The following is an 18,781-nucleotide window of genomic DNA, read 5'->3' on the forward strand; positions in this document are numbered from 1 at the left end:
AGAGAGAGAGCACGAGAGCAGGGGAGAAGGGGGGGAGAGAGGGAGAGAGAGAGAGAGAGAGAGAGAGAGAGAGAGAGAGAGAGAGAATGAATATCTCATGCAGGCTCCATACTGTCAGTGCAGAGTCTGACACTGGGCTTGAACTCATGGGCCCTCAGATCATGACCTGAGCTGAAATCAAGAGTCAGATACTTAACTAACTGAGCCACCCAGGCACCCTGAAATCACTTTTACTACAATAGCAATTTGCTGCAGAGAGGAAATGCTCACACAGAGATGATGAGCACACACAGGGCCTTTCGAGTAGATACAACATCTGAGCATACCACAGTAGCAATAGGAGGTGGCTATGGAATTATTACGGTGATACAATATGTATACTGCAGTTAATTTCATGAAGTTATGACTTAATACTGCATCTTGTTTATTGTTTACATTTCTCTTGGCTGCAGATGGTGCCATGTACGGTTTATAAGTTTGTGTGTGTAAGTTTTGATACAATTTAACATTTTAAAATAGATTAGTGTATATTTTATGGTAGCAAATGATAAAATAGGCTAGTATCTACATATGGTTCATGCATACATGACATACCTAGCTTTTCTTTAATTTTTTTTGATATTTTTAGGCTACATGGTTCATCTGTGAGTTTTTTCAAATTGTCACAAATCTCAAAAAATGTTTCCCAATATATATACTGAAAAAGGTCTATGGATAACTAGTCCTGTGAAGTTCAAACCAGTGTTGTTCAACAATCATCTCTAGATATGAAAATTCTACCTTGAGTGTCTTTGATATATCAGGGATCCCGTCACATTCTAGAAATCACTTTTAAGCTTTTGCGAACATTAAAAACTGCTTGTTGCTGCTCAACTCCACTAGATCACTATCTCAAAATTGCTTGAAGGATACATAAGTCTACAATTCACTCAAAACTGGTGCTAGACTGAAAAGCTTGTTTGATTTAAGCTAAGATGACTTTTCTAAAGTACTGGCCAGAAATAAACATTTAATTTTTGTTGTTTTTCTTACAGAGTTTGGACAACAGAAGGGAGACTCACTGGGATAAAGCAATAGATGACCAACTGTCTACTCCTGTCTCAGGATCACAAAAGCTATTCAGAGATCTCTTGAGAGCTCTTCAGAGAAAGGGGCCAGTAGAAACTTAATACAAGCTTATCAGTGTATAAGGTACAGCAACTCCTCAGTGTGTGCCTGTGATGAAACTATTTAAGAAATTATGATTTTCTTGGCAAAGGAATGGATTTCCATCTACACTGAAACAAGCACTCAAAAATCACTACTTGAAACCCAATTTTATATATTTTAGTGTTCACAAAATAACAAGCAATACAAAATACTTATGAAAAGGAGAACTAAAATAGCTTTCACACTTCCTTAAGAAAATAACTTTGTTTATTGCTGGAATTGACGTTGATTCCTCATCAAGTCGATGTAAGGTGAGTATTAGAGGAAACCCATGTTCGAAAACTGAAAGAGGGAAGAGAAAATGTGCTAATGAAATCTAGGGATGATATAATATTTTTGAGAGGTTAAAATGGAAACTTTGTCCATTGAGACCTACGGGAAGGAGATTAGACAGGAAAAATCCGTGATTCTTCCACTGGTGGGGTAAAGACAGGATGTTGTTGGGCTCGGATTCTATGCTGTCTTCTAGCAAAAAAGTCCCTTGGTCTCTGGGGATCACAGCATTCAGCATGGTAGCTGAGATGAGGTGGCATATTCCTGCGTCTTTTATTGTATCAAAAGAAAGGATATAAGTACAATGGATGATTAATAATTTATTTTGAATAATTGAATGAATGAATGAATGAATAGTGTTTGAATTCTGTGAGACGTAGAAGTGTCCCCTAGAGCTCCAAAGTAGTCCTCTGATTTATGTCCCTACGTGACTCCTTAATAAGGCCAGGTTATTAAAGGTGATTCCAGTCTGAGCATATCTATTGTAGTTACTCTTACTGCTTTTCAACTACTGGTCCACTCAAACCTTCAAAAAATATCACAGCACATGCTCGTTTTACAGCTGGTTGGAGAGACTATTTGAATGTAAGTTAAGACAGCTGTGTCCTAGGCCAGCTTTTCTTCTAATTAACTGTATATGTGGTAAATCACTGAGCCACTGTGGCCCTACGGTTCCTCACTTGTGAAGTAATCTTTTATTTTACTTTCTATTTTTTTTAAATGTTTATTTATTTTTGAAAGAGAGAGGGATAGAGAGAGAGCGTGAGCAAGCTCCATGTGAGTGGGGGAGGGGCAAAGAGAGAAGGAGAAAGAGAATTTCAAGCAGGCTTCAGGCACCATCCGCGCAGAGCCCAGTGCAGTGCCGGAACTCACGAACCACGAGATCATGACTTGAGCTGAAGTCGGACACTTAACCCACTGAGCCACTCAGGAGCCACTATTTTTTATTTTTTTATTGTGTGGCGCCCCTGTGTTTTATTTTTTATTTTTTAGTGTGTATGTGTATGTGTGTGAAATTATCTTTTAAACAATTGGGTAACATTTGTAAAGGCATATCCAGTTCAAAATTTTTACAATTTTAGAATTGCAAAAATTATCGCTAATCCCTGTGAAAATTAAATAATTTATAATAAGTAAGTAGTTCTTTCCCCATGAGAAAATCATTGTTGAAAACACAGCTTCAATGAGATAAAATTACAAAAACAATTACTGAATCAAATAGTCTGTTTCAGATGGACACTGGTGGCATAATGCATGACCGATGTGGCTTTTACATGCTTTACAGAGCCTGATGAGACATATGTAGGATTGTTTAATAATGACACATTACAGAGGTATGCCACAGTTATGAAATGGGATGGATTTCTGAAAATCCTGTTTGATTCCTATCTCAGTTAACTGTTCCTTTCACTCAGGTGACGCTGTGACACACTCAATCTCAGCCCCTTATCTTAAACTGGAGATGACTATAACGCCAATAATGACAAAAACTTTAGAGGATTACTGATGGACATTACAGAGACAATGTGTGCAAACTGGATGGTATGGATACCAAGTCCCTCTAAGTGCCAGTTAAGTGCCGACTGATTCTCCAATGATTTGTATTCCCTTAGTCTGAGAGTCCTGAGAACTGGAGCAGGCAAAGGTGAGGCTTCACAAGTGGTTCACAAAAGAATTAAAAATATTTTTTAGCCAGTTTTGAAAGGGATCGTGTTCTCAGCCAACAGAACACATCAACATTGGCTTGCCTGCTTTTAGCTTACCTTTCTTGGCAGACTTGAAGAATTGGAGATGGCAATGAAAACAAACGTGATTTTACCAATCTATTCATGGGTTTAAATATTTTGAAATAGCTTGAAAATATTTTTGAAATCTTTTAATGAAAATGATGAACATGTCTATTTTTACACAGAAGTGCAACCTGTTTTTCAGGTATTTTTCTTTTATTCCCCTTTAGTGTTATTTTAAATTTTGAGATCTTTAGATTGGATTCTATTCTATCGTTACCCATGAACAGGGAAGATAAGAATTTTGCATATTTTTGTTTGTTTCTGATTTTTAAAGGGGGAAATATTCATCACTGCAAAATTTTGAAGTACAGGAAAGTATCAAGAAGCATGCACAAAGGAAGTAGACATAATTTTATCACCAAGAGTAACACTAGAACATTCTAACACTTGAAGGTTGTAAATAAAATTGTGTTAAGGAAGGGGACATCATTACTTTTTATATTTAATTTGTTTTGCTTCTCCATTAAGCTTTGCTACTTTTAGCCTAAAAATACAAAGTATGAAAATGTATAATTTGTGTAGAGAGAATAATACTCCTTAAGAAGCACAAGCATCAAAATACAATTTACCATGCCAAAAGGAATATATGTCTAGAAGCCATAAAGTTATTCTAAAAACAGGAAAATAATACACAAAATTCCTTAAAGTGAGATCCATTTTATATGACAAGAAAATTCAACAAGGGAATGAGAGGCTGAATGGTTTTTTTGCATACCCAAAACTAAACTGGTCAAAGGACTAAAACCTATAATATATATATGCAGGAAATGCTGCAATATCAAAGAAGGGAACTAAAATATTAAGGGTTTTTTTTTTTCAGTTTTGATGGCCAAATTCCATCCCGTAAGCAGTGCATTAGACGCTAATGACATACGATTTCTCACTGACAGATTTAACAGCATCAATAAGGCCTCTCTGTCCATTGCAGCAAATTGATCCTACATGACACTGACAAGGGCAGCCTGCACTTAATGACCTCCATCGCTGAAGGATGGAAATGAAAAATGATTGGAAGTACAAATAAATCTTTGAAAGTTTCCCTGAAACAGGTGTGCTAAAAGTGATTCGTTTGAGGGATCATCACAAATATAAACTCAATCTCCTAGCATACCTCACTGTCTGTTCATACCAGGGTCTCACTCCTTGGATCCTGAATCACAATTTGCTTTAATTCCAACATGAAGATGATTTTATTCTTACTATGGAAGTAGTGTGTTAGGGACTCTCTTAAAGGCCTGGTTTCTTCACTATTTTTGCAGTATCTATTGGTCATTTTCCACCAAAGGATTCTAAATAAACTGATAACAAGTATACATAAAATTTATTTTTGTTTCCCTTCTGGTTAGAAAAGGAAAAGGAAATACAATATATCCATTGATTATTTTCTCCTCCTCAATTATCAGGAACAAATAGAACATGTTTAGCCTCAATAACAACGTCAAATGCATGAAGTGATTGGACAAATGTTCCACTAAAGTCCTTTCTTTCAATCCGGCACATGGTTTGAGGACACCAAGCTTTTGGCATATAGTTGTACTATCAATTTGTTCACAAACACATTTATTTCTTAATCTGCCTTCATCGTGCTACTAATTTTTAAGAGAAAAATACACACACACACACACACACACACTCTCTCTCTCTCTCTCTCTCTCTCTCTCTCTCTCTTTCAATATATTCAGAAGCTTTAACTCTCAGGAGAGCAGATAGATGGCAAACATAAGCAGCATACCAGATGAATGCAATAGTTACTTATAGTTGCATAGTATCTCTTTATTTTCAAAAATAACTATGGATGTCTCCTTCTTATTACTTATCAGTTTTCCTCTGAGGTAAATCTTATTTCACAGACGAGAAAACCGAGGTCAGAAAGGATACATAACTTGCCAAGATCACTGAGCTAGTAACTGGTAGAAATGCACTCAAATCCTGGCCTCTGTCTTTCCAATATTCCACCATACGGAGGGATAAATACAGCACTGGAATTTTAAACTACTAATTTACAGTAGAGTAATATGGGTGATGACTGTATGAGAAAGGATTCATTAGCAGCCTACCGGTTCTTATGACTAGGTGCATTGTTAAAAAAACAAGCATACCTCCAAATTTTGAAATCTAAATTCTGGGAAGATACAGAAATTCAAAGGGAAATAATTGTTTTGTCAATGAGTATCTGGAGAAGAATACAGAGGAAGTGGCTGTATCTTAACACTCGAAGTGGAGCTTTTTCTTTCCTCTTCCATTTGCGGAGTATTGTGTATTTTACTTTTCTATTTTTATTATTACAGAATCTTTTACAAAATATGTGAGAATTTCTAGTGATTTCCACTAAACACAGAGGGTCATATACTCTCTAAGTTTATAATTAATACCTTTATTTATTAAGAAAATAGAAACAAACATTTGGAGCCCATACATCATGAAGAGGATTTTGAGGCATATCGTGGAAACTCACCTATAGATAGAATTGAAATTTGAAATCTATGATAATATATTTAAATCTTTAACCTCAAAAACTTGGTATTCCAGGTCATAATAGAACGAATTAGTATGAAATGGTGGATGAGAAACTAAGTTTTTTCATTTCTCAAATATCCATTCAAAATTTCATTTCAAAGGTTGATAAAAATATTCACCAAAAATTTACAAGGAGGGAATATGCCATTTGGTGGCATACAAAGGACCACCGTCGGTCATATAAAAGCCCATGACTGACCGCTTGTTACTTTCTGCAGCACGCATGTCAAATAAATCATTATTAGGAAAAAAACATGAAAACCTACCTGTTTCTTAGCTTGAATTGAAGCATCAAGTGATAACTGTCTATCATATAGATTGAAATAATTGTCCTTTTCTGTTAAGAAAGTAGTCTGTAATTCCTGATATTCTTGAGCTAAACGCAAATTTTCTTCGAGTGAATCATCTTGTATTTTCTAGAAGGTAAATAAATATATATATATATTTAATTAAAGTCCTTTCAATTTCCTTGAATTTTTTCAACATCATTTGAATCATCTACAAAGATTATATTATATATTGTAGAAAAATATTAAAGTTAAAAAGGTGCTTCCTCTGATACCAACATCCTCCTTGGACTTAATAATTTTCTTTCTTGACGTACCTGGTTTCTTTCTTTCTTTCCTTTTTTTTTTTTTTGAACACTGATTTACCAGAGTCTGTCTGATTTTTGTTCTCCCTCTTTCCCACACTTCCCTCCATAATGCTTTGGGAAGGATCAGTCCTGAGATGCTCTTCCCGGCGTCCTAGAGGTTTTCTTCCAGTTTCCTACCCCCTTTTCCTTTCCCCAGTGCTCAAATAGGTAGAACACCCTTGGAAGCTTAGAATCCCATTATCAAGAGGTTCAGAGTGGTGGCACTCACTGAAAATAGAGAATTAAAGAGTGAAGACAAAGACAAGGAACTCAATATTTAGAAGCACAATGGGAGAGCCATTATTTGCTCCTAGTATACTTTAGCTATATTAAAGGTTAAATCTGTGAGCACCTGAGGACCTTATAGTATCCCCTCATGACTAAAGAAATATATGTTAAATCTAATACAAACCCCTTAGAATATAACTTTGGTAATATTACCAATTGGCAAACTAGGAGCTACCTATCATTTTAAATGAGATGTATGAATTCAAGTTCAGTTGTTGATTCTTTTTACATTTCTAGCACATATAATTTTCTCTGGTGCTTCAAAAAATGTGGGATTTATCAACAGCCTTAACTATCTTCAAACTTGTTAATCTAGTAATTCATTTTATGTAAATTTATTTAAGCAAAAGCCTTATTCATTACAACAATTTTTACAGTAGCAAAAAGTTTCAAAACACATAAATGTAAATTAATCATGATGATGATAATGATGATTAAATAACTAGATACAAAAACAACCATTGTGAAGCAATTAAAAATGTTTCTTTGGGAAAACTGCCATCACATCAAACCTTTAGTATAAGTTGTTAAAAAATATACTGCGGTATGAGAATGTGCATAGATGAAATGTAATTCAGCAGAAAATTGCCTGTACAAATATTTCTGTATTTGCACAGCTAAAGATTTATTAAGGTCAACAAACATATTTCTCATGAAAGCCTTGTATCCATATTGATCTCTAATGATGAATAGTATGCCACAGCTGTTCTTCAAAAAGCCAAAATGATGAACTGAGAACCATTTTAAATGTCCTTGTCCTAATTCTGGCACGGCAATTTCAAACTTTAGAAACTTTAATCTAATAAACTTATCTGAAATCACATAGAATTATCTTTTGGTAGGAGGACCAAGTATCCAGGAATCTTTTACTTTGATGGGGATGCTTTTGGGGAAAAAAATGGTTACAGTTCTTTCTGATATGGTAACAACTTATTAAAATATAAGCCTCAAGTGATGACGATGGATCATTGATCAATATTCTACTGAAAGTGGGAAGACGAACCATGTTGAGTGTTTTTGTTTGTTCGGTTTAGCATAAACACAACCCTGATATCTGAAGTATTCTACTTCTCACTTACATTTCTTTCAAGCCCTAGATAGCTCCTATAAATAAACCTTGCATTAGAGAGGAGTGCTACAAAAGTTGTGGGATTTGCACTGAACGTATTAAATGGCACTTTATTGAGGATATATTTGGTACTTCATGCTTTGCTAAACTGTGTAATATGCAGTTTAATTTCAATTTCTGTATGATACCAGTTCTTACTGCTTTATATGCCTTAATTAGATACCAATAAATCAAATTGTACAGTTACGTCGATGAATCTTCAAAAAACTGTTACATCAGTCATGATATTTTACGTGATCATTTCTCAGTAATGAATTTATAGAAGTATTTGCCAATGTACTACCTATTCCTGATGGTCAGTGACCTTCACATGTGCAATGAAGTTTCAGGTTTTTAAAAATTTTAAATAATGATATTCTACTGACACTTTTTGAAAATGTTTTTTTTTTGTTCCACCTTACAACTGTGGGTCCACCTTACAACTTTGACTTGTTTAATTTTAACCAATATTATCACTACATGTGAATGAAACAAAGAGGAAATGATACCAGTGGACATATGTCCGAGGGAAATAATGCAACCACTACTGGCATTGAAAAGCTTATAATTGGTTAGCGGTAGAAGATATTTAATAAGGGCACAAAAGTTGGGGGTCAGCAATGTAATAAAAAGTGAGAAGAAAGCAGAAACTAATAAGAGAAGTAAGATGACTCACATACTTTTAAATTCAAATCCAGCTGAATCTTACCTATAGAATCTTTCTACTTAAGGTCTTGGCTAAATGTGAACTTGAAAAACAATGTGTTCCTAAAGCCGTTAAAGAAAAACGTGATTACAATTGGTGCATGCTAAAATAATTGTGCTCTGAGTTTACAGTGTTACTTCATTCATTCATTCATTCATTCATTCATTCGTTTTCATTAATTACCTATTCAAAACTTCGAATTTAATTACTACTATATGATAAGTTCTGGGATATAATGGTGAACCATAAGAATTTGTGGTCTTGTGTGAAGGATTTATACTACAAATCACACACATATATAATTAGAACACAGAACTTGTATTACTTGGTACACCGCTTGAGAGGTGAAGATTTGAAAGAAGTCTATAAAGAGCACTCGCACAACATTTTTTGTAATGAACATTATTCTAAGGACACACTACATTGTCCAGCCTCAGCAAGAGTTTTTTCTCTGGGTCCATCATTGATGTTCACAAGGTATGTGAACCCTTTGAGACTGTACACAGCGTTTTTCTGGGATTACCTAATTACACCATGATTCCCAAAGTATTGAGGTGACATAGTTTCTGTCAGCAAAAATGCTGAATATTGAAGGAGACTGAGACCCCAAGGCATGCAAATAGTAGTTCTCCATATTCTTTTTCACTTGAACTTTCTTATTCGTTAAGACATGGATTTCATATTCAACGTTTGCTCCATTCTCTCCATTTTTAGTTTATTTTTCTCACCCTTCCCCTTCTCTTTCCCTCTCATAGTTGGCAACTAAGGAGTAGGGAATTATAATTGGAGAACTGAGTTCTCTTTGCAGAAAACTATAGATCATCTATTTTAATGTTTCACCCTGTGATACAAAGACAATGACTTAGAAATAGGGCTGAACTTGAATGTTAATTTATAAATTCCACACACAATGGAAAGAACTGAGACAATAGCAATCATCTCAGTTGTTACATTATTATCCGCATTTTACAGACAGGAAAACAAAGGCAAGAAAAGTCAGGTAATGCAAACTGTATTTTCCCAAAAAAGGCCACAGAAATATTTCATTCTCACAAGTTGTTCCAGAACCCTGTTACTTCCTATCAAGAAGCACAGTCTATTTATCTTTCCCTTGAACCTGGCTAGACTTGTGTTTTCACCAGCCGATAAAGTATGGTGGAAAGGATGCTATGTGACTTTCCAGGCTAGTTTATTAAAAAAGCTAGTTTTAAAGAGGCCAGTTTATTTCAAACACGCACACACACACACAGACACACACACACACACAGACACACACACACACACACACACACACACACACACACACACACACAGCTTCTGCCTGGACCTCTGGACCTCTTCTGGGGGACATTCATCCCTGGAACCAGACACCATATTGTAAGGAATTGAGACCACATGGAGAAATATGTGTAGGTGTTCCAGCAAACAACACTAGCTCAGGTGTCAGAAAACAGTATCCGTCATTAGTAAATGAGTCATTTGAAGATGATTCCAATTCCTAGTTTCTAAGTCATCCAGCTGCTAGTTCAGAAAGTGAGACATGAGACAAGCAGGCTCTGCTATGTCCTGTCCAAATTTCTGACACACAGAATTGTGAGTCATCATGTTTGGGGGTATCTATTATGCAACCATGGCAACTGAAACATCAGGTATCTTGTGCAAGATTTCACACATAGTAAGCAGAGGACTTGGGTTTTGTATCCAGGCAGATTGGCTCCAGATTGCGTACTCTTCACCATCCAATATATTTCCTTTGTAAACATGAGCCAGCACTCAACACTATTCAGTGCTGTCTTTATAAAAGCTAATGATGTTAAAGAATCAAAACAAGTAACAGAATCACCTTGTTCTAAGCCTACTTCCACCGAGTAACTGTCTTTTTATAATCTAACTAACACATAGCTTGTTGACATAGATAAAATGGACTGCTGAAGGAAATTAGAACTTGGTCCCCTTGGAAGATACCTTTTTATTGTAATATGGGTATGTGGGTTACATATCATCAGTCTCTTGTCTTTTGTTTTTTTGTTTTTGTTTTTGTTTTTCATTTACCCACATGATTCCATATTCCAGGATTTGATTAGACCTGATGCATCCACTGACAAGACCAAAAGCCCAAGTGCACAGACTTTTACAGCTGAGGCCGGCACAATTCTGGATTATGGCTGATGTAGCAGAGTAATGCTGCGTTGAGTCCTATGGAGGTCCTGCCATAGACACTTATCCTAGAGAGAAAGTCTAAATACATTTGAGTTTTGTTTTTTTTTTAAAAATTAAGATGGATTAATCACAAAAGAGATTATACAAGTTGTATTATAAGAAAGAAACTTGATCCAAATATTCTAGAAAGATGGTTATGGTTTAAGGTACTTGCACTGTACATGTATGTGTAAAAGACCTACATAGCTATTTACAAATACTTTAATGTTATTAAAATAGTCCTAGTGTCTATATCTACATTTAGAATAATGTGTAGTTTATACCCTCAGTTACTCTTAATATGGGCATTTGGATCCAGTTTGTCAGGCAGAGGGGCTAAATCCTTCTTTCAGTCATGTATTGTAAGAGACTTGTCATCTTTTGACCCAGGTCTAATTCTAAATGTCCCATCCTGGGGCGCCTGGGTGGCGCAGTGGGTTGGGCGTCCGACTTCAGCCAGGTCACGATCTCGCGGTCCGTGAGTTCGAGCCCCGCGTCAGGCTCTGGGCTGATGGCTCGGAGCCTGGAGCCTGTTTCCGATTCTGTGTCTCCCTCTCTCTCTGCCCCTCCCCCGTTCATGCTCTGTCTCTCTCTGTCCCAAAAATAAATAAACGTTGGAAAAAAAAAATTAAATGTCCCATCCTGATATGATTATGTGTGGCTACCTCCAATGATCTTTTCCGATGATCTGTCTGTCATCTCCTGATTCTTGGCTATTAATAGCTTACTCCTCGCTTGTTTGCAGCCTGCTGGGGCTTTGCTGGCTGTTAGTGCCGGGAGTATCCGTGTTGACACACAGATTGTATCACACTCGCTGTGGTCTCATGGCTGGAAAGGATCGACTTCCTGCCAGAACCACCAGAAAACACAAGTTGTATTGTGGTATTTATTGATCAATTTACTCCAGAGTGTCCTCATGCCTAGCTTTTCATTCATTTACTTATTTGTCCATTCAACCATTTGTTTAGCAAACCCGTAGTAAGTTTATTCTCTGGATCCAGCTTCACAGCTACCCCAAGGATTAATGAGAATAGAATGTGACCCCTTTTCACCAGGGATTAGAGGGTAGAGTCAGAGGAGGCAGAAGGGTAAACACATCTATTGGAAGTGTTTCTTGGAGTACCTGGAATTGATTCTACCAGGTGGAATTCATTCCACTAGATGGGGGAGTAGGCCAGAAAAGACTTCACAGGAAAAATAATCAGTGATCTGAGTCTTAGAGCAGTCTTTTATTTGGCAGGGATCAAAACTTTTCCTGCTACATGAGGTCAATATATATTTGAGCAAAGTTGGGTGAGTCAGTCCAGAGGAATGGTTTTATAGTCCCTTTAGGTCTATTAGATTGTTGTTACCTATGACTTGTGAGTAAGGCTTTCATAGATTGTGTTAAATGTTCTGTTATCTCTAGGCTTTAACATATTACTATGCAAACAATGAAATATACCCGTATATTTAGAATCCCACCGATGCAGAGCATCATAAATAATGCTCCGTTCCAAGCACCAACGTTTCAGTAGCATATGACCTTGCACATATGCTCTTGCACAAAACTATTGATAGCATACTATTAAATCCCCACACATGCCTTTGGCACATATCTGCCAGTTTAGGGCACTGGATTGGTAGTTTTGCATGCAGTGACACTTTGATATTATTAAATTAGGCAATAGAACTGATACTGATTCATGGAATGTGCAGGGGATGGACTTTAGAATAAAGGAGATCTAGAGGCTTGAGGTCTCTTTGTGAACACTGTCACTTCAAAAGCATTCCCTTCAATTCATGGGAATTAACGTGGTGAACATAAATGCTGAAAATACATGCCAATTCTGTTACAATATAACAGACATGGAGAAAGCATATACTCTATTAGTTACATCACCTACTACGTGCATAGAAGCATTATTGTATTGCTGTTCCCTTAAAATCTATACACCAATTACTACAGAAAATGAGAGTTCTCCCCAGTGTTTCCAAGAAGCAAGTCTGTAAGAATGATATGTGTCGATACCCTGAAGCCTCAAAGGAGCAAATAACTGTTTTAACTCTCCCAGGACCCACTTCCTTGTCTGTGCTGCCATGGAAACCAGTCTCTTGTCCAACAGGAGTTCTCTGATAATTAGTCTTGAACATTCTTGATTTTTAAATGAACAAATCAGTCCTCTGCATCAAGGTTGTTACATGCCTCAAACTGTACACATTATCCTGTTTGACAAAATACTCTCTATTCACTAATTTATTCAGAAATGCTTACCAAGCAACTGGTATATGCGCTATGAGGGACACTATGAGAGGTCAAATAGCACCTGCCCCTGACAGAGTCCAGGGGAATACTTTTTTAGCCACCCCACCTTACTACCCACATATATGACTACACACAAGATTGCTTATCTTAGCTTCTTGATGGGGTTACAAATGTAGCTACTGTTGATTTACTCTAAGTTTACCAATGGATACTATAACATTGCCTCTTAGAATTCAGAAGTATCCATTGAGTATCTATTAATACTCTGTATTAACCCTGTTTGTTCCTTATTATTTTTAGATGCTATTCATTATACACATTTGATGCAGAATTATTGATACTAGCCTGAAAAAAATACACAATTTCAGGGCTGAAGAAACTTGCAATCAGATAAGGGAATTGAGGCATTCACAAAGCTAACTACATCAGAATACATTATACATGAAGAAGGATAAAAGACATATCCAAATAATGATAGTAGTTCTATGAGAGATCAGTTCCAGTGAAAGTCATGAGCAAAGTTCCAAGGAAGAGTCATTTTTTAAAACAGATTCTGAAAACATTTCATACACAGGGCCCTGTATGTATTTTCAGCAGAGAAAACTCTGTCCTAGAAACACAAATGCTCATTAAATATTAAAAGCCCATGATTAATGTGAGTGTATGTTAAAAAAAGTAACATTCACCTCCATGTTGACTGTAGCATTTCTCCTATAACTACTCAGCGGCTTTAAGAAATGCTATACAAATGCCACTTACATTTGTTAGTGAATTTCTAATCTGACCAGCTGTCTTCCATGTAATCGTATGCCCCTCAAGTATCTAATATAACTGAGTAAAAAAAAAAAATATGTAATAAGAAAAAGACTAGATAGATGATAGGTATTAAGGAGTACACATGTTATGATGAGCACTGGTTGTTATATATAAGTGATGAATCACTGAATTTTACTCCTGAAACCAATACTGCACTGTACGTTAAGTAAGTAGAATTTAAATAAAAATTAAAGAAAAGAAAAGAAAAAGAGTAAAAGTTGGTGTCACATAATCTATATACCCCAATGAATTTTTCCAAGTTAAAATACATGATTTAAATAATTACACTACATACACGTCCTCTGTAATTGATAATCCACAGTAATAATAATTCCTGTAAGTCTATTTATAACTTATTATATAAACTTGAAATTTTAACCTTGAATATATACTTGAGTTTAATGTGTCCTCTAATATTAAGATTGTTAAACAGAAACATATTTGCATAAAACTTCCTTGTTAAATATTTCTATGCATTTTCATAAATTAATTTCATAATTTATATTTCAATTTGTCACTATTTAAAAATATATAAAGTCTGCTACTCTTGTCACCATATCATGTGAAAGACTGAACAATTTCCTCTTCATATGCACCTACTGATTTGAATAGTTTAAGATTTAGAAAGGTTTCCTATTTACTCACATTTTAATGATATACATTTCTACTTCACTGGTGGAAAAGGCTGATCAGTCACAGAAAGGTCAGTTAACACTAAATAGACCCTTTCTTTATGTAATTACAAAGAATAATATCTTTGTGCTGATGGCATTGCACATGGAGTGGGTGATGCAGAGAATTAATGTGCTGCCTTGTTGGCCCATGGGATAGAGATTCCAATACAATAACCACAACTTATTCTAATTATGCAGCTTTTAAAAGGTCATCAGCAAAAAGAGTTAAGGAATTATCAACTAACTTTATCATAAAGTAATAATGCACTACATAAATGCAGAAACTGTAAGAGCAGTATCTAGACATTTTATTACAAATGAAAGACTGATCTAAGACGTTCAAATACATACGTTATAGCATAAATGAAGTAAACTCATTAAAAATGAAAATATCTGATATTTTATAACCTCCTATTGATATCATCAAGTAACCTGATCTCACCTTATGTTTGTAGAAAATGTTTAATTTTGAAAATGTTTATGCCAATGTCATTGTCACATCCATGCTATACCAGGATTTGAATATTTCTTTTAAAAATCGATTTATTATCAAATAATGCATGCTGATTAAATTACATGCAAATAATAGAGAGGTACATGAAGTAGAAAATCAAAGCCCCTCTTCACAACTACAGCCATTTTTATACTGCAAACAGACAGTATTAACAATGCGTTGCAAGTCTTTAAAGAACAAAAACTTTTAAAACATGCTTACATTGTCAATGAGGAAATGGGGGCTAGGAAAATGAATTTCTTATTTGAGGTCACACAGGAAGAGAACAGCATTAAGGCTAGAATACAATCTGACTTCAGCCTAATACCTTTTCTGGGACTACATCACTTCCTAGTCTTGAATGTGAATTATAGGGTCTTTAAGATTCCAGATTGATATGTGTGAATGCTCTAATTTTGAAATATAGAAATATATTTCAGCTCTATAGAAATATGTAAGTATTTCAAAAATAAACTGGATGCTCACCGAGAAAAGAGTTTTGGAAATTAAAAATATATATACATATGCTTCAGTGTCTCAGTGTCTTTTCCTTGGGAACGTGGGGACAGAAAACATTAGGCTCATTTTCAGGGGTGCCAAGTATGAAAAGTACAATAAATCATTAGCACTCTAGTAAAATATCTTTATGGATAGAATTATTACTAATGCTTTTTCTCTTTTACTTCTCTCAGTTAGATATTCAATTAGATATTCCCCTTACTGATAAATAAAAGATCATGAGCATCTCTAATCACCCGATGTTGTTATTCATATTAGGGCACTGTCCAAACCTTAGTGATGTATCTCAAGTGGAAATAAGATTAATTTTTTAAATGTTTATTTATTTTTGAGAGAGAGACAGAGAGGGCAGGGGAGGGGCAGGGAGAGAGGGAGACACAGAATCTGAAGTAGGCTCCAGGCTCTGGGCTGTCATTACAGAGCCCAATGTGGGGCTCGAACCCATGAACTGTGAGATCATGACCTGAACCGAAGTGAGATGCTCAACCGACTGAGCCACCCAGGAACCCCTCAGGTAGAAATAAGATTAAAGGCAATTTTCTATAGATACTCATCTTGAGACACATCATATCTACTCCCCCAAATAACTTAATCCCAGTATGGAAAAAAATCACTTTCTAAAACAGGTCTCAGCAAACTACGGCTCTCCAGCCAAATCTAGCCCACTGCCTGTGTTTGTAAATCAATGTTAGTGGAACACTATCACTTCATTCATTTACATACTGTCTATGATTGCTTTTGTTCTGTGGTGGAAGAATACAGTAATTGCAACAGAGACTGAGTGGACTGCAAAGCCTAAAATATTCACTATCTTTTCCCTTATACAAAAAGTTTATTGACCCTGGCTCTGACCCTTAATTAATATACTCGTATCGTGCAAAACAAAGTTTCAATTTAGACCTCTCATTCAAGATCTATTTTGGCTGTACATATACCTGCCCAAAGAGAAAGACTGCTGAAAAGCATTTGCTCTATATTTTTCCAACAGAGGTACATACTAAGGAGACATAGCCCATTAATAATTCAAAAATGTCTCCAAGTCCTTTAAAATAATGACATGCTTGTGAGCTCTTAAAGCATTCTCAAAATGGACACAATAACTTTGCACAGAGTTGTCAGAGCTGTTAAGATACCATAAATAATGCCTGAATGTATCTACTCCACACCTTCTTCAATTAAATGTGGTTCGTGTAGGTCCTGAATTATAGGAAGCTAGAGTCTGTTCATTTTTCTACTGCAATTTCTGATTTGGGGGTCCATAATTAACGTTATGTTGGTAAGTTAACGTTTAATTTTGCAGGTGACATAGATGTCCATTCATTTGCAGAATGGCTAAGTAAAATGTGGTGGTCACCTACCCTGAAAGACCATAAAGTGATAAGAAGAGATGCACCAGCTATATATTATAGCAACACAGAATGATTTTAAAATATAGTATTGAGTGGACAAGATAGAAACAGAATGATAAATATTGCATAATTCAGCACATGAAGAAAAGTACCGATGAGACTTGGAAAGATACAATAACTAGGAATTAAAGGTATGTGGAGGCAAACTAAACTCAAATGGGAAGATATGTAGATTCCATATAGTCATCAATGATAAAGTTCTCCCTTAAAATGATTAAATGGATGGGTTCCTAGATCTTACACAAACCTAGGGGTTTTAATGAAAACCCTTGAAATTTGTCAAACATCAAACAACTGTAGAGGAACATCTCTACAACATTAGGTTCCCCATGGCCACAACCCTAAGATTTATTCCGCATATCAACAAGGCATGGTCAGGGCAAATGAGAGCCTAAAGAAGTCTGTCATTATAATTATTTACTAAATTCATGGTTATTTCCCTCTATGTCTTATTGTCTCTTCTCATTTTTGCTCTTCTTCAACTTATTTCTTTTTTTTTTTCCCTCTTCTCTCTTTTCTTCCTTTTGCTTCATCCTTGTTATGTTTGTCAAACATGAGTTCATTCAACTAAACTTCCCTTATTATCATGGTTCTCCTGATGATACTAACTTCCCTTCCCATCATTTCTCAAACTATTGTTCTTTCCAAGTCACCTTTTCCTACATTATGGCATAGAAATAGAAGCGTCTCAAAGAATGAAAAACATTTTGGATATAATGAGTGGTCCATGTATTTTTCCTCACAGTATAGGTCACTTCATGGAAATCCAATACCATGAAAGAAGGATGAGATGTATATTGCACAATTCACTTGATGTTGGCCAGATACTAATTTGGATAGTGGTGGTAAAAAAAAAAAAAATGAATGAAACTGAAAATGTTTGGTCTATCTGGTCAGGCTGATTAGAGACATTTTATGTTTCTTTATCAATACGCCATGCCAGCCTACTAGAAAGGCAAAAGAGTGCTAATATAATAAGTTTGTTGAAGTAAGTAAAGTACATAAAAGCCTGGATTGTTCTGCAAGCATCCTGCAAGATGAGCAAACATTTCTAATAAAAACTTTAACTTGATAAATGAGCGATGTCTTGCAATGCAAGTAGTACGGGACACTGAATGCCATGTGATCACAACTGAGCCAATGGTTTCTCTCTCTCTCTCTTGCTCTGAGATTGTGAGTGATTGTCTCCCATGCTCAGATGCTCAGTCTTAGGCTGCAGTGTTTGGCAGAAGTCAGTAACTTTTCAGAACATTGGAAGGTGCCCACAACTGGCACTAGTGTATTTTTTGTCACTTCAAAAAATGGACAGTCCTTTGCTTTTCCATACAAGAGTAAGCTTAGGAATGCTTTGCTTCATTCTAAGTCAGGCTTCCTGCAGAAATAGACCCCTTCGTCTGATGCCTTATTGCCAGTTACATTAAATACAATATATGGCAAGAGTTTATTATTAATACTGGAGTAGAGTCAACATCCGTGTGAGCACATATAATGGCTCCCATGTAGAAAAAGGTTGAAAAGAAAGGTGGTAAGAAGAAGGAGATGATTATGGTGGAAGTTAAGAAGGAAATCATCAAGAAGTATGAGCAAGGTATGCGAGTGGCCAAAACTGCAAGATTTTATAAGAAGTCTATGTCTGCATCTCATCTGCAGAGGAGGACAAAAAGGTGGAGGAATCCCTCACTTCAAATGAGATTAGGGAGATGTGTAGAATGTGGGGAAACAGTGCAAAATTTTGTAGAAAAGCACCACCCGAATAAGGCTGTAGCAGCGCGAGCTATGAATCTGTTTCAAGACAACGCAATGTCACATTTCCGCAAAACCCTCAAAAGGAAGCAAAAGAGTCATTGGATAGTTTCCTTATTAAGTTGCATGAAAAGAAAAAGATTCCATTGAGCCAATAG

The 18,781-nt window shown here is 35.8% G+C and overlaps 1 protein-coding gene across 4 annotated transcripts in view; it reads right to left on the reverse strand.

The window, feature by feature from the left end:
- The window catches only part of CCDC178 (coiled-coil domain containing 178), a 436,166-nt gene that overhangs the window by 132,447 nt on the left and 284,938 nt on the right, over positions 1–18,781 (reverse strand). For all 4 annotated transcript variants that reach the window (XM_086682702.1, XM_086682703.1, XM_086682701.1 and 1 more), the window contains one exon: positions 6,056–6,205. In XM_086682702.1, coding sequence (XP_086538828.1) covers positions 6,056–6,205 — 150 coding nt within the window. The remainder of the gene's footprint in view (positions 1–6,055; positions 6,206–18,781) is intronic.

The sequence above is a fragment of the Puma concolor genome, chromosome D3, assembly GCF_028749965.1.
Source record: "Puma concolor isolate L17-30 chromosome D3, mPumCon1.1.hap2, whole genome shotgun sequence".
In the NCBI taxonomy this organism is placed as follows: Eukaryota; Metazoa; Chordata; class Mammalia; order Carnivora; family Felidae; genus Puma; species Puma concolor.